Source organism: Mus caroli, chromosome 2 (assembly GCF_900094665.2).
Source record: "Mus caroli chromosome 2, CAROLI_EIJ_v1.1, whole genome shotgun sequence".
Lineage (NCBI taxonomy): Eukaryota > Metazoa > Chordata > Mammalia > Rodentia > Muridae > Mus > Mus caroli.
The window spans coordinates 128,576,612-128,592,535 of NC_034571.1; the positions used below are offsets into that span (position 1 = coordinate 128,576,612).

Consider the following 15,924-nt stretch of genomic DNA (forward strand, 5'->3'; position numbering starts at 1 on the left):
TACATAGGTTTAAATTGAATATTTGACACTTGAGCCCCTAGGTAAAACTATAGTGGTAGGCCAACTAGATTGCAGGTTAAAATTTTATGTATTATTTTCAAAACAAGTTCAGAGCTGAATTTAGACCACCACGATTCATTTAGCAACTAAAACTGGCCAGCAGGGTTTGCTTAAGAACAAGGAAGATATTTCAGAACAAGTGAAGCTCACAACTTTCATTATTATAACTAAAAGGAGACTTTTCTTCTCATGTGCAAAAAATGCATTTTCGCAAAACCCACAGAGGCTCTTTTTTTTGTCTGAAAAAAAGAAATTCACCTTTCCCCTGAAACACATAAGTAGTTAGAAAAGTTTCACTATGGAGTAGACAGTACAGTCTTGTCTGGAAAGCATTTAAGTTCTAACTAGGGGATCTAAAGAGAAAGGTGGTAGGAGAGGTTGACAGGCTGTGCGATGTGGTAGAACATACATGGCATACAAGAGTTCAATCCCTAAGAACATACATAGCATACAAGAGTTCAATCCCTAGCAAAGAGACAGGGAAGGAAGCATCACGTTAGACATCACCTAGTGCCTTAGAGGAAAGAACGGGCAGTCCCTGACTTGGTGCCTTACAAATGACATCTTTTTCAAAGGACTCCTCTTCATGATTTGTGCAGGCTCACCTGCTTCCAGTTTATGAGGCTACACACCAGGAACTGTTACCACGAACATAAATGCACTGAGACAAGAAACAGAGGGGTTCCATATATCCACACAGATGCCTCCACCCCCAGGGGATCCGTTCAGGGCAGTACTATTTTTATTTTACACGAATCTGTTTTAAGTCTTTCCCGTTCACTGCACCTTGGGCATCGAACACTGTGTTTGTACACAATCTTTACCCAGATCTTATCCACATCCTTGGCGCAGTTCTCACTTTCTTTCCTTAGCCCCTCAGCCTCCTCTCCTTCTTTCTCTGTTGCTTGTTTTTCCTTTCACCTTCTCAAGTACTTTGGTGCATATTAGCATCTTAAACCTGGGGGACCAGCAGGAATCCAGCTTCCGAGGAGGTGGAAGATGCTTTGGGAGAGAGGAGAAAACTTTACCATGCCATCAGTTCATCATCCCTTCCTAAGCCAGCCATCTTCATAGATGGAAGCTCGTGCTTTCGGGCTGTATTTTGCGTTGTAGTTCAGGACCAGTTCTGAAGTCCCAAGGATAGGTGCTGCTCTTGCAGGCTCCTGCAGGCTTCATTTCCTCTCACAGATGGTTTTCCTTTGTCTGCCTAATAATAAATTTCATAATATTGAAAGACTTTAAAGTTTTTTATTTGTAAACCCTATAAGCTTTTTATTTTTAATTGGACAATTTAAAGGAAACATGCCGTTCTGGCTCTGCCATCCATATTCTTCATTATGAGGCAGGTCTTTCCCCATCACTGGTCCAGTGGACAGCCATACCTGTGTTCTTCATATTTCCTCCCATGTAGCTTCTCCTTAAGCAAGGAGATACTTTGTGTGGATGAGACTGATGGAATCGATGTGTTTCTAGATTTCTGCAGTTTGTAGTATATGCCTTTTAAGTTTATGCCCTGGGATTTCAATCAAAGCATTGTCTCCAAAGACCTCTTTCTTCTCCCAACAGCAGCCCCTCATCCCCACCCCTTGCCAGCTTCTTGCACATTCTATGTGCAGTTCTACTTTTATCTTGTTAATGTCTCCAGGGTCAAGACAGCGTTTGGCAGGGCAGCTTCACATCTTGTAACGCAAGGAAACAGGGCTCATCAGGAAAGCAAGAGGGATTGGAACATGAAGGTCTGTGACCCTAAAAAGTAATTAGACCTCGACATTTTCTAAGTATCCCAGCCTTGTAGCCTTAGTAGGCAGTTTCACTGCTGCATGGGACTCAGCATCGTGCAGAAAGACAAGAGAAAGTGAGGACCACTTGGAAGGAGGCCCTGGCCTCCATATATGCAGAATTTAGGGCAGATAGTTATACCTCGATGACAGAAACAGTCAGCTTGGAAACCCATTCAGTTTACTAGAGAACCAGCTATAGCAACAGCAAAAATCAATAGGTGCAGATACAACAAGGTTAATAGGCTAGAATTGACTGGGGAAAAAGAAATCTCCTTCCCATTACCCAGTGGCACAATGGCTCCTGCCGTCTTGCAGCCTGTAAATCTTGTCCCTTCTTTGTAAATTTCTGTTTAGTATACTCATCTCCTACCTTCAGGAGACAGGAGGGAAGGAAAGATTCAGCCCTTTACTTGGTTGCCGAGTACCTTATATGCCCCCTCCTCTCTCAGGGAGAGCTTTGGATTCATTTCTCATCTGCTTTCCAGGGCCTCTTGCTCATAGAATGCCACAGTCTGATTCCCCAGACAGGTATCATTAGCATCTCCTAGTAGTCTATTAACAATGCACATACACTGAGTTGGTAGTTGCCCTTAACAAGGTGGGCCAGGTAATGTGTACACATCGAAGTTTATGCAGCACTGTCTAAGCTAATAGGATTCTTCTTTGAGGTGCTTATTGGAGTGGGAGAGAAGCTGAGCATCATGCATGCCTACATACATACATAACATACATACATACATACATACATACATTACAGTAATCCCCATAAAGAATTTAGTCAGCCAAGTTCACCACTCACATCTAAACTTTTCCTATCACTCTGCCTCTGGGTTCTGTACAGTGTGCAAAGGGAATCTTTCTTGCCCACAGCATGAACTAACAGGCTAGAATCAAGAAGAGCCAGTGGAAGCACATGCTAGGAGCTGCCAGGTTTGGGTTCTCCTCGAAGCTCATTTGTACTTCCCAGGACTAGTTGCCATCTCTGGGGTCAGTTGGTTTCATATTCTTTTCCCGGGTGGTAATGAGATACATTGATTTTAGTATCACCTCCATTTCTGTTTCACTTGTCTCATAGAACAGCTAAGGGCTTGTAGAACAGAACGGAGGGCTGTGTAGAGAGCGTGAAACAAGCAAAATGAGAAAGAGGGAATGGGCCTCCTCTAGTGAGAGTAATAAAAACAAAGCTTTGTTTTCTTACCTCTGGTTACCTACGCCCTCACACACATCACCACATCATCTGATCACTGTAGCACTAAAGCTGATTTTTCCATTTTCCATTTTTATAGTTGGAAATATGTAAAAAAGCACCCCAAATCTCTTTCTATTTATGATATCTTTATTTTTTGATGAAAAGGGAGAAGAGAGAGAAAGTGGGGAGGGTATTTCATTCTATGAGTGAACCAATCCTTGCTGATTTTTATTTTCACCTTTTATATAATTTTTGAAATGATATCATTTATATTGTATATCGTTCTATTATATCATCATCTATCCTTCCCAGTGCACTTGTAATAAGGTCAGTTGACACCTTTTCTCAGTGAGGCTAAGGACAGAGGTGTGGAGACTGTCCCTAATAGATCTCATTTACCTGGGCACAGTTTTCTGTGACCTACTCTTAACAGCTATTTAGAACCTCATTTTGCAAAGCACTGGGTACCAGGAAGTGAAAATCTTGGGCATGTTGTTTATCTGACTGGAAGCTGATGTTGTCTCAGAGCTGTGAAGAACCTGCCTCGCTGTGCTTGTTTCTAACTAGAACTCCTCTGCATATAATGTTACTCTGAATATGATATGATACGATAGATATGATATATGATATGATGTAATATGTGCAGCATTGGTCCTTACTCTGATGCAGTGATGAAAACCTTACCATTTGTTTCCCTGCCTCTCAGTTATTCAGAGGGACCATGCTATGTTGCCTCTTAAAATGTGAAAATTTGGGGAAAAGAAAAGATTCTATTATTTGGCTGAGCAGGTCGAAATGGAGTTTTATTTTTGTCTGCACATAAAGCTCTTTGGCTAAGACTGTAACCATTAGGTAGCAAATACTGATATGTGCTGTGTTCCCTGGCTATCCAGTCTGCTATATGGATGGTCTTATGAGTATGATGTCCTCTAATGACATTTTAATGGATAAAGCTTTATTAGGTACACGGGCCAGATGATTAGTCCTACCTTGCAGAACTTAGGTATTTGGGATTTTTTGTTTTAGTTTGGTTTGTTTTCTGCTTTTGTTGTCATGGATATACACAAGTGTATTAAAATGCATGTGGTTACAGGTTAAAGCAATGCTTTTTGTTTCCGTTCTTTCTTTCTTTCCTTTTGAGACAGGGTCTCATATTGGTTGTTCTCCAACTCACTACCTAGCATAGGATGCCCTTCAACTCCCGATCCTCCTGCCTCTGCTTTCCAAGTGCTGCAATTACAGACAAGTATCACCACAGCTGATCAGTGCAGCACTGGAGATTACGCCCTCAGGGCTGGGCAAACACTCTATCCATTGAGACACACCTCCTATCTTAGAGCAGTGCTGCTTAAAATAAACAAGTCAGGATCACCTGGAAAGCGTACTAGCCCTCCCCCACCCCAAATAAGGCCTGGGTTCGCCCACAAATCAGTGTCAGTAGATCTAAGGAGAAGCCCCCAGAGGCTACATTCTTTAAAATCACCCACGTGATCAGAATGCTGCTGCTGCTGCCATGCATAGAGAATATTTTAAGTAGTGTCATGTTTGTAGGTTCCCCTGTGTGTAAAACACCCAGATATGTCTGAATTCCCTTCCTTTTTCCCTGTTGCCATCTATTTTCTCTCTCGCAGCTATATTCCCATGTTCCCTCCCACATGGATTTGCTCCATCATTTCTCTTAAGGTCCCAAATGCTCAACAGTGACCTTATGACCTAATTTTCCTAGGAAAGATAGAGAGGATAGCTCTGTGTGCAACCGTGCTGGGCTGTGAAAAGAACCCTAGCCATCCCTTATCGGTCTTCTTCAGTGCTATTGTTTAAGAGGAAAGAATGATTTCTAGAGAGTGGTTGAGGTTTTATTTCTTTGAATGCGTTTAAATGATTCTTCTCACCCCAGGGTGGGTTCTTATCCCCCTGAATACTGGAACGTGCCACATGGTGCAGCTCCTTAAAGGGTACAGCATGTCTTGACTTGCCTGGCAGCCTCCTGATCACATCAGTCTCTCTTTCTCTGCAGAACTCAGCAGCATTCTCTCCAGAACCAAGGCCTGCTGTTGTTAGTATAATAGTTTCCAACATATACATAGCTTAATCAATGATTCTTTGTTATTACAAAAGAAGCATGCTTCTTCTTGATAGTCTGTCAAAAGATTTCATCCCTTTAACACTCCTAACTAAACAGGACAAGGAGACGTCTAGACACATCTTTGTTTTAGCAGTTAAAATCAAGTGTTCCGTTGGCTGAAGGTGTTGCCCTGTACATAGTCCTCCTTTCAGAACCTGTAACAGCTGCTTCTAAGTGTCTTCCTAATAATATTGCAAAGTCTGTGCATGCATCTGGGTAAAGAGTTGTTGCCAAAATACTATTTGTTGAGCAATTCTTGCTCATATCTGCTAATTGGTCATTCTTCCACAAAAGTTTGCTTTTTACTCCTTTGAGGGATAATCATGGACACAATGCAATCCTGTCATCCTCTGAAGTATAAAAAAGTATAGTGGACCCTCTACTTCCAGACATGTGCCATGACATGTGAGCATATGAACACACAAACACAGGCACACACACCTGTGCAGGCATATACATGCAAGCACACACACACACATACCTGCACACACATATGCAGGTACACACACCTGTGCAGGCACATACATGTAGGTGCATACCATGCACATGTGCACACACACACACACACACAATAGTGAATGGGTGAAGGAAGTGTGTTGCTCCTGTAACTCAAGAAACATCTTGTGTGCTGGCTAGGAAAGGTTGCTGTCAGCAGCTTTTGCCAGAGCCTTTTCCCATACACTGTACTTGGAGTCCTAGAGTAAAGTGTGTTCAGCTTTAGAGTGAAGATGTTCTGCGCCACTGCTTTTTAATTTCAAGGTTTTAAAAAAAATATAATATACACTTATAAGTGTTATGTGCTTATTAATTTTCATTATTACAACCATAATTTTTTGGAAAACACTGGACTCAAGAAAATGAAGTTTGCAGGGTATTCAAGAACCTCTCATTGTTAGCGAAAGACAGATTAAAAACTATTTACTTATTCTGTCATTAAGAGATTTTGCGAATACTGGTTTGGGGTTTTGGGCCTCTCAGTGCATGATCTGGTTGCTTATTTTAATTTTTTTCACTTTTTAAAACTAGATTTATTACTAAACTTTTAAATAATGTAAAGATTCATTGCTCTCATTTTTACACATATTTGCAGCTAGTCACATCCTATACCACAGCCATGTGAGTAGTAGAGTAGAAGCCAGTGCAGCTGACATTCTCTATCATGTGCCCCTCAGCATTTAAACAGGAGAAAAGCACACATCTCTTTCTTCTCTGCCAGGCTCCATCAGAGTAAGTTCAGATATGGACTTTCTGAAGACTAGGTTAGGGAGAGAGTCAGGAAGGCAGGAAGTCTGATCTTGGTGATTATGAATACAATAGTCTAGATATACCTTGTTTTACAAATTATATGCATAGAAATGTGTTTCAAGTATGAGGGTTATGGATCTAAATGGACTGATTTTCTCATCACAGCATCAGCGAGATCCTCGGCTGAATGAAATTTTATTCCCATTTTATGATGCTAAAAGAGCAATGCAGATCATTGAGATGTATGAGCCTGATGAAGAGCTGAAGAAAAAAGGTAACATCAATGGAAAACTTTAATTAAATTTTGTTTTTGTTAAGACAGAAAAAGTGTACAGGCTTTAAAACCCTTGAATTTTAATTAAAATATCTTAAATGCTTTCGAGCACTGAAGATTTAAAGATTAGTAATTTATTTATTCTTTTCCTGCTCTTAAATTAATTCAATATGTATATTTTATCAAGTGAGTCCACACTGTCTAAAGTACAGTACTACTGAATATATCATGTTGTTAAGCACATTTCTATGACAGTCCCTGTACATGCTTAAAAATCAAGTTTTAATTTTGCATAGTATGAAAAGACAGTCTCTCTGCACAGTTTTTCGAAAGAATTTCTGTTACATAAGAATCTGCACCTTTATTTTCTCCCTTTTGTTTTGCTAAGCTTAATAAATTTAGTATGTAATGTGAGGTGCTCTAGAATTCCTAGAATTGTGAGCTTGGGTTGGAAGATTAAAAACACTGATAGGAAATTAACTAGTCAGGAAACATGTCCATAAGTAGTTCATATTCCTGGACCTTTGTCACTTTCATTTTATTTTGGAAACAATATGTTGGTCAAATATTAGTCAGAGGAAAAATGTGGAGAAGACTTCGGGTCATCCCTGCAGCAGGAGCATGCATGCCTGCAAGCCTGGCATGTGGAAGTAGGAAGCAAGCACCATTGCACTTGCTTTGAGCAGCTTTTTCTTATCATTGTGACGAGGATACCTGACAGGAGCAACTCAGTGGGGGAAAAGGATTTCACTTGGATCACATTTTGAGGAAATTTTCATCTGTCACGGCAGAAAGGCATGGTGTCAGGAATGTGAGGCACCTGGTCACATTATAGCAGGACTAACAAGCAGAAGTGTCCAGATCCCAGAGATGCCCCCAGTGACCTACCTCAGCTAGTCTGTTCAGTAACCTTTGAAACAGTGCCACCTACTGGTGATGAAGTGTCCCAACAGATCAACCTGTGAGGGATATTTCACATTCAAACTGTAACACTGGGAATTCAAAAATGAGTAAGCCCCGCCTCCCAAGGCAGTTGTAGTTTGTTCAAAGCAAAGACAAGTGGAACAGTTCCTTGGCAGTGTGATAATGTTATGATTTTATGTATGTCTTTGTTACTGCTCAAGATCTATCAAGACCTAAAAACGTAGAGCTCAGATTCTTCACTGCCTCTGCTTGAAGAGGGGGTGGTCTGCAGGCCAGTGGCTTTTGTTATCTTCTGTATACATGTGACTTTGAGAGTAAACCCTCCAGTCCTAATCTCTACCATATACCAAGGCCTTTCCATCTGCACGTTGTAGATGGGGATGTTTGCAGCACGCTTTGATTTCCCTGTATCCAGCCTTCCTCCTTTCCCAGCCTATAAAATGCCACACTGCTCACTTAGCTTTTCAAGCCAGAACCCCGTAGTTTTGAATTCTTTCACATCACGTATGATCTTTCAGGAAAACTCATGAGATCCACTTCTCCATTCTCAGCTTCTCAGATGCTCAGGCCTGCAGTGCCTCTCATGGGCAAAGCTAATTGCATTCTGATCTATCCCCTGATCCCTTATTCAGTACTGTACGTCACACAGCAGCCAGAGTAAGCCTTTTAGAACACTATTTGCTGGTTTCATTGGACTCTTCCATCCCACCAAAGCTTCCCAGCACACTTGGAGTAAAATCTCAAGTGCTTAGGACCAAAAACTGGTGAATGTGGCCTTTGGCTCCCTCTCCAGCATCATTGCCCACCACTTTCCCAAGATGTCACTCTCTCTACCCTACATTCATCGAATAGATTGAGAACGCACACTTCTGCATTAAGATCTCCGCATTTGCTCATTCTTCTGCCTGAAATCCCCGCTCGTGCTTATGTGGTTTGTCCCCTTACTCGTGTGTGTCCTTATGATCTCACTGGACACATATCCAAACCAGGATCCTAGTATTCTTTTGTAGCTTTCATCTTGCAGGCTTTGTCCCTTCAATACTTTTAAGGCATGATTTGCTCATATTTATTGCTCTTACCCATAATATGTTAGTTTTGTAAAACTGGAATATGTATCTGTTTTCTGCATCTATACCAGTGTGTTAAAAGTATTTGGTGTTAGAATGAACGAACACTCTCTTTTGCGATCAGTGGAGCTCTTCTGTAGGTGTGAAACTGTTTTCATAACTTGCAAATGGTGACATGAAGATGCGAAGGCCTGAGGCTGCCAGCGCTTGTGAAACATTGGTTATTCGTTCTGTGCTTGCCATGTAGCCCTGCCCCATTTTAGAAAAGAGTGACTGAAGTGAGAAGTGCCCTGTGTCTCAGGAATGTCTCTTATCAGCTCTACAGGTTACCTCCAGACAGTTGTGAAAATTAAGTTGTTGAATTTTGGAGAGGCAGCCATTCCCAGGAAAGGTCTCTCCTTTGAATGAATGAAAATTCCAGTGACTTAGAATTAATGCCACACATCCTACAGGTATTCTCAAGTTACCAGTCCTAGGAGGCAGGTGGGCTAGCATTCTCTCCATTTTTTTTTTTTCAGGAGAAACCAGGAGACAGGCAGTGAAAGGCAGGTGGCCATAGCAGAGCCAGAGGTTCCCAGGTCCCTCCTCACCATGGTTCATAGCACAGTTTCTTCGTTTGCAGGACTGGAAAGATCTGCTGCTACTGATATGAAAGGAGACTATTTATAGACTGCCTTGGTTTGCTTGTGATATGTAATCATGCATTGTTTAAGTTCTGAAAGGTGCAGGTTCTTGGGAAGGACCATGAAGTTGCTTCTGCTCTTATGTTTAAGCTGTCACAACTAGGCTGAGCAAAATGTAAGATGTGCATCTTCAGACACCCAGTATCATTAAGATCTCCTTTCTCCCTAGGCCTCATATCCAGTGATGGATTCTGCAGATATCTGATGTCAGATGAAAATGCCCCCGTCTTCCTAGATCGCTTAGAACTTTACCAGGAGATGGACCACCCGCTGGCTCATTACTTCATCAGTTCCTCCCACAACACCTATCTCACCGGCCGGCAATTTGGAGGAAAGTCTTCAGTGGAAATGTACAGACAAGTTCTCCTGGCTGGTTGCAGGTCTGGAAATCAAGATGGCAATTTGCTTTGTTTGTATATGGCACCTGTACATTTATAGTTGTCCTCCCCTTATCCCTTGGATCCCCAGTGTTCCAAGATGGCCAGATGATCTGTGAAGCAATGGCTCATACCTAATTCTATATATCTACACCCCATCCCCATATATCAATAAGTATGATGAAGTCCTATTTACACATTAGGCACAGAGAGTTTAGCAACACCGATATTAAAATTTGTCCAAGGATATACTGTGATAATATCGGCAGCTTCACTGCCTTTTCACTTTGGGGCTGCTATTATGAAAGGAAGGGTTCCTTGAACAAGCACTAGAGTTCTACAATATTGTGAAACAGGGAAGGCCACTACTGGCTGGCAGGTGGTAGTGAATACAGCGTGATGTGCTGGGCCCTGCACTGATGCAGTTCGTAGGCAGGATGCTCAGCTGCCTGTGCCACCCCATGACTCACTTGGTGTTTAAGTTAAATGTAGAAGTTGCTTATTTCTAGAACTTTGCAGCCAATATTCTCCAACCAATGTTGACCGTAGTTAACTGAACATTGGTAAGGGAAGGCTCTTTTAATTTACTTTTCTCAAAAATCAGAAATAGTAATCATCATGAAAAGGCTATCTACATTTTTCTTTAACAGATTATGTTCATTTAACTTTAAGTGAGAACAAACAATATCACACGAAGGACTCAGTTATCTTAGGAGTCAAAAGACACTAATTTACTATGATTTTAAAATATAACCTCAAAAATATTAAAACCAGAAAATATAGATATTTTAAGAATCCACATTAAGTTGTATATACCCATATTTAATCTTAGCAAGAAGCTTCTGGATTTAGTTTGGTGGGGGCGGATATTTGCTTAGCCTGTGCAAGGTCTTTAATTCAATCCCTACCATTGCCCAAAAATACAAAAATCACATTTATCAAAAAAAAATGTGTCTGCTGAATATAAAGCTCAGAAGTTTAGTTCTCTGAGGAGAGGACACTGAAAGTGATTTTTATAGCAATAAACAAATAATTAAGGTTGAAGTGGTGAAAAAATAAGAAATATGATTGTATTATTTTTTGGAAATTTTTTTTTAAGGCTTGCTATGTTTTGTGTCTGGAAGTGCTGCAAGAGAGAATAACTCCATCCTTACTTCATTGATGAGCTTTGTCAGAATACCTGTGTGTGAACCCTAACACAGCATGATCAATTGTTTCTTGCTTGGCTTTAGGGATGGAGTTGGGAGCCCCAAGCCTGCTAAGCAAGGGCTTGACTGAGTTATGGCCCAGGATTTCGCTTCACTTTTTATTTTGAGAAAGAATCTCACTAACTTGCCCTTGTTGGCCTTACAATCTCAAGAAACTGGAATTGTCCATTTTCTCCCCCAAGGTCTTTTCAGTGATGCTAACCTGAGGATTAAAATGTAGTTTTGACCTGCATACCCATGAGACACCCATGGTACACACTCAGCTTTCTGACCTGTAAGAAGCCCCTTATTTTGATGCCTCTTGGACTTAGTGTGTGGTTTCCTGTTAAGGGCTCAGTGTTGTAATCTGACTGACTGTGTTCCTAGGTGTGTTGAACTTGACTGTTGGGATGGAAAAGGTGAAGATCAGGAACCGATAATAACTCACGGAAAAGCAATGTGCACAGACATCCTTTTTAAGGTGGGTTTTACGTGTTCACAAGCATAGCTTTCCCAGACTTTTGAACAAATGCAGGAAACAAGAAAATAATTTTTTTTTCATTTTCCCAAACAATGTACCTTCACGTTTCTTTTTCTCTCTTTTTAAGGAGAAAGTCAAGACAGGTATTATTCGTTGTATAGTATTCCGTCCGTGGTCTTTTTCTTGTTTGCAAATGATAACTATAATGTACAGAGATCCTTTAACAGAGTCTACCTAGTTCTAGCCCAATACAATTTTTGGCCCAGTTGGGTACATACAGCCTAGCTACTCGAGATGCTGAAGTAGGGAGATTGCTTGAGTTTAAGATTTCAAGGCTAGCATGGAAGAAATAACGAGAAATTTCCTCAAATTAAAATCAACAAAACATTTTTTATCTTACCTATCTATTTGCTTGTCCACTTTCTGTTATTCCTGAGAGACTCCAAGGTAGCATAAAAAGATAAACAAAGCTTATACATAGCCTTATAATAAGGAGACAGTGAGGTTGGCATTGTGAATGATTGTTAGGAAATATTAGAAATTTGGAAACTTTACCACAAACCAGGCTCTACACTTTCAAAGGATTTAGAGCCAAGAACAAAACATGATTCCTAGGACCAGCATGGTCATTTCAGTACCAAGGCCAGTGAGAAGTTCCCCACTGAAGCTTCCCACCTAAAGTTAAATAGTTAATAAACAAGGCATCTCATGGGATCTTTGGGTGGTGTCAACGTGTGATTTGAAGGCTAGTTTCGTAGTGTGTTCTTCCACATATCCATAGTATTCCACCAAAGCTAAGAAAATGTGTGGTAGGCTGATGTCAGAAACATCCGTGCCTGCTGGTTTGCACAGTCTAGGATAGATGGTGACGATGTCTGAAACAATGGCCCTGAGCTCTGGTGACTTCTCAAATCACCAAGGTGTCTTTCAAACCAGAGATGCCTCAATTCTGTACATGGAGTGTTCTGTCCATATCATGTCTCTTAGACAAGGTATTAGTGACTTTCAGTCAGCAATAATTCAAGATCATGCTTTCTAAGGAGAGTTAGGGTGTATTCAAGTGAGCAGGTATGAGTTATCAAATGACAAAACCAGAAATGTCCTCCTTAAAGAACTAAGGAGATCAGTCAGGACACAGCATGGAAAAGAATCACCCAGAAGGAAAGCAGACCGCAAGGACAAAGCCAGAGTTTTTCTCAAGTGAAAATTCTGGAACATTTACTAGGCAATTAAGTGTGTGGTCATTTTTACCTGTGAATAAATTTTAAGAAATAACAATTAAATGACTGATTCAATAGGATATTTTCAAGTTTGTAATTTTATCCGCCCTGCCATAGATAATCATTGTAGAAATATTTTCTGACTTGCTGAGGAGTGACGAGGCTTGCTCTGTGGTTAGCTATAGACCAGTAAGAACTTGTAGATTTTATAGTGTGATAGTCTGATTATAGAAGCATTGGTTCGAAGTCCCTTTCTCTAAAATAATCATGAGGGCTAACCCTCAGATGGCATCTTGTCTACTTCATAAGATGCAAGGTATGGGGAAATGTCAGCCCATTTGGAAGTAGGCAGGGATATAAAAGTGAAGTCAGAGCCCAATGTCTGTTTTACCTCACATGTGACCTGACTACAGAAGAGACCCACTTTTCACTAGGCTCACAGGAAACAATGGATATTGCAGCTGTCATAGCAGTACAGTAGGGTCAACAAAGAACGGTGGGCACAGACATAGGCCAAGATGATTCCAAACTCGGAGGAAGGACAGTTAGAAGCTTCCAGAAATCCTTGTGTTACTACCAGCACATTTCTCCAGAAGAGTGAGCTGAAGAATTGACTGTCATGAAAATGCCTGCACAAAGTTTACGTTCTCCTCGAGGAGAGTGATGCGGGCCAATGCTGGGGCTTTGTGGTTGAGCACATCCTTCAAGGCTCTGCATTCAAAGTGCTACACAAAAGGGGGCAAGAGGAGCCAGAGTCCCTGGCTCTGCACATTGTCAAGTGAAAACCAGCAGGCCACTCAAGTAATGTCACTTAATAAATAGCACTGGAGAAATAGAAGAGAGCTTTGACTGAAAAGCGATGTCCTAAACCTCTTGAGCCTTCCCAGGAGGGGTGTCTAGGCAGACGTGTTCTCCAGGTCAGAACTGTTAAAGCTGACTTTCTGAAACGCTCAGTTAGTGGGCTGTGAACGGTGTCAGGTGCCTTAAGTCTGTCTGCTCTTTTCTTTCATAAACACTCTTTGTCGTTAAAGGATGTAATCCAGGCCATCAAGGAAACGGCGTTTGTCACATCAGAATACCCTGTCATTCTCTCCTTCGAAAACCACTGCAGGTATAAAGGCTCCTTCTTTTCCACGTCCCTTCTTGGTGGTGTTTCAGATCCCTTGCTCTTCGTCCTGCTGTTCATTATTTCTTTTAACTAACTGAGTAGTTTGCTGTCCGATGTGCTAAGTCGAAAGTAACCCTTCAGTGAGGACACAGTCTTTCCCACCCTGTCTACCAAGAAGTCATCTCCATGTGACTCAGTAATGCTTTCCCTGAACTAAAGGCCAGAAATTAGGGGACACCTAGTCTAAAGTTCCTTTGAGATGGAAAATTTGGCAATAACTTGGAATGAATTCTTAGGTTTTTTTTCTTGCCAGTTTTTTTTTAAATTTAAAGTTGTACCAATTAAAGTTTGTACAGTGTATTACAAGTATAGCTCCAGTTAATGCTATAAAGACAGCCCTGCACTTTGTAAAGCAGAGGAGTCTAGTTGTTGGAATGGATGTCTCTCTCTTTCTTGGAGAGCTAATGGACACTTGAGTTTACAAATGCCACTTCTTTCTCCCCAGCAAATATCAACAGTACAAGATGTCCAAGTATTGTGAAGATCTATTTGGGGATCTCCTGTTGAAACAAGCACTTGAGTCGCATCCAGTACGTATTTTTAGCAAACCAGAGTTCCAGCATGAATGGATTTGTTTTGAAATGTGTTTTTCAGGGGTCAAGTAGCACTGGAGGCTGAATACTAAGGATTTTCATATTTATTTAGATTCTCTGGTACAAAAAGCTTTTATCGTGCTTCAGAGGGATGTAGAGAGGAACACAAAGTAAACATCTGACTTGGTTTAATCCGGCTGCTCTTAGGACCTCATGTTTTATGTTTCATAAAGCTTCCAAGGCAAGAGTCCAGGCCCCTCCGTGTGTCCCAGTGTCCATTGCATTCTGAGTCACTTCAGATACCTGTAAAAGCACCTGCGCTAGGGCCCCACCTATACTGGTTCGGTTCTGATTGACCCAGGGTCATAAGCAGGTGCATTATTTAATTCCTCCAGGTAAACAAATGTGTGCCCAGGGTTCAACATTCATGGGAGCCCGTCGCTGTGGGAAAAGCTCCAAACTGATGTCCTAAGACACAGAGGTCAAGTTCCCAACTCCAAAGTAAATACTCAGGCAAAGTCACATGACCGTTTTTTTTTTTTTGAACTTCATTATATACCTGCCAGTTTGTTCATTAAGCAGTTGTTATTAAAGTCCGTGGTCCATAGGAGGGCTTTATGGAGTCTGAATGCATTTGTAAGTGTTCCAGAGAATTCCTTGGATTTCTGTCAGGATCCCTAACATCCAAGAGGATAAGATGCACTGTGGCAAGATGTTACAAGAAGCAAGACTTGCTAAAATTAAAGTCTGTTACAGGAAGGCTGTCCAGCCTTCCTATAAATATGGTAGCATTTGACAAAAGGAGAGGGGCAGGAAAGTCCATGCATGACAAGAGGGTGTTTGCTACGTGAATGGCTTGGCTGCTCTAACCATGGATTTTTCACAAAGGTGTGTGTGGCAGCAGAAAGGGCATGGAGCCCAGGCTGCATCCTTTGCTCTTTGCAGCCTGCTGAAACACTGGGGCAGCAGAACTCCCAGCACTCGATCTTTCCCCCACACTTGGCCTGACTGTTGGCTTCCAGTGCCTGCAGCTCTCTGTGGAATGTGACCTCTAGTCAGTGGTCAGGCTCCGATCACATGAGAGACAGGCCGGACGGGGTCTGAGAATGAACTCCCCACAAATCCCCTCACTCGGTGTTCCTAAGGGCTATTTCTGAGTGCCTGTTCTCTTCTGACCCTTGGAATCCCCAGCTCATTTCCCTGTTTGCCACCCTCTGGTGCCCCAGTGATTTATTTTATTACTGTGGTTTCCTTAGCCTTCTGTTCTCTTGGGTAAGAGAAGAGACTTGCTATTTGCAAAGGCCATTGTGTTTTTCTTAATTAATTAAATAATTAATGTGCATCCCAAATGCTGCTCATCCTCCAGGCCCCTCCCTCACAGAGTCCCTCCCCTTCTCCTCTGAGAGGGTGGGACCCCCTGGGTATTCCCCAACCCTAGAAGTCTCTGACAGATTAGGCACATCAGCTGCCACTGAGGCCAGACCAGGAAGCCATGAAGACTGAATGTTCTTTGGTTGGTAGCTCAGACTCTTGAGAGCTCACAGAGAGCCAGGTTTGCTGACTCTGTAGGTTTGCATCCCCTTCAGGGCCTTCAGTCCTTACCCCAACTC

General features: G+C 41.7%; 1 protein-coding gene across 10 annotated transcripts in view; it reads left to right on the plus strand.

Annotated features, from left to right (window-relative positions):
* The window catches only part of Plcb4 (phospholipase C beta 4), a 353,082-nt gene that overhangs the window by 280,182 nt on the left and 56,976 nt on the right, over positions 1–15,924 (plus strand). For all 10 annotated transcript variants that reach the window (XM_029473927.1, XM_029473924.1, XM_029473932.1 and 7 more), the window contains 5 exons: positions 6,566–6,674; positions 9,518–9,728; positions 11,300–11,393; positions 13,645–13,724; positions 14,227–14,311. In XM_029473927.1, the coding sequence (XP_029329787.1) occupies positions 6,566–6,674; positions 9,518–9,728; positions 11,300–11,393; positions 13,645–13,724; positions 14,227–14,311 (579 nt within the window). The remainder of the gene's footprint in view (positions 1–6,565; positions 6,675–9,517; positions 9,729–11,299; positions 11,394–13,644; positions 13,725–14,226; positions 14,312–15,924) is intronic.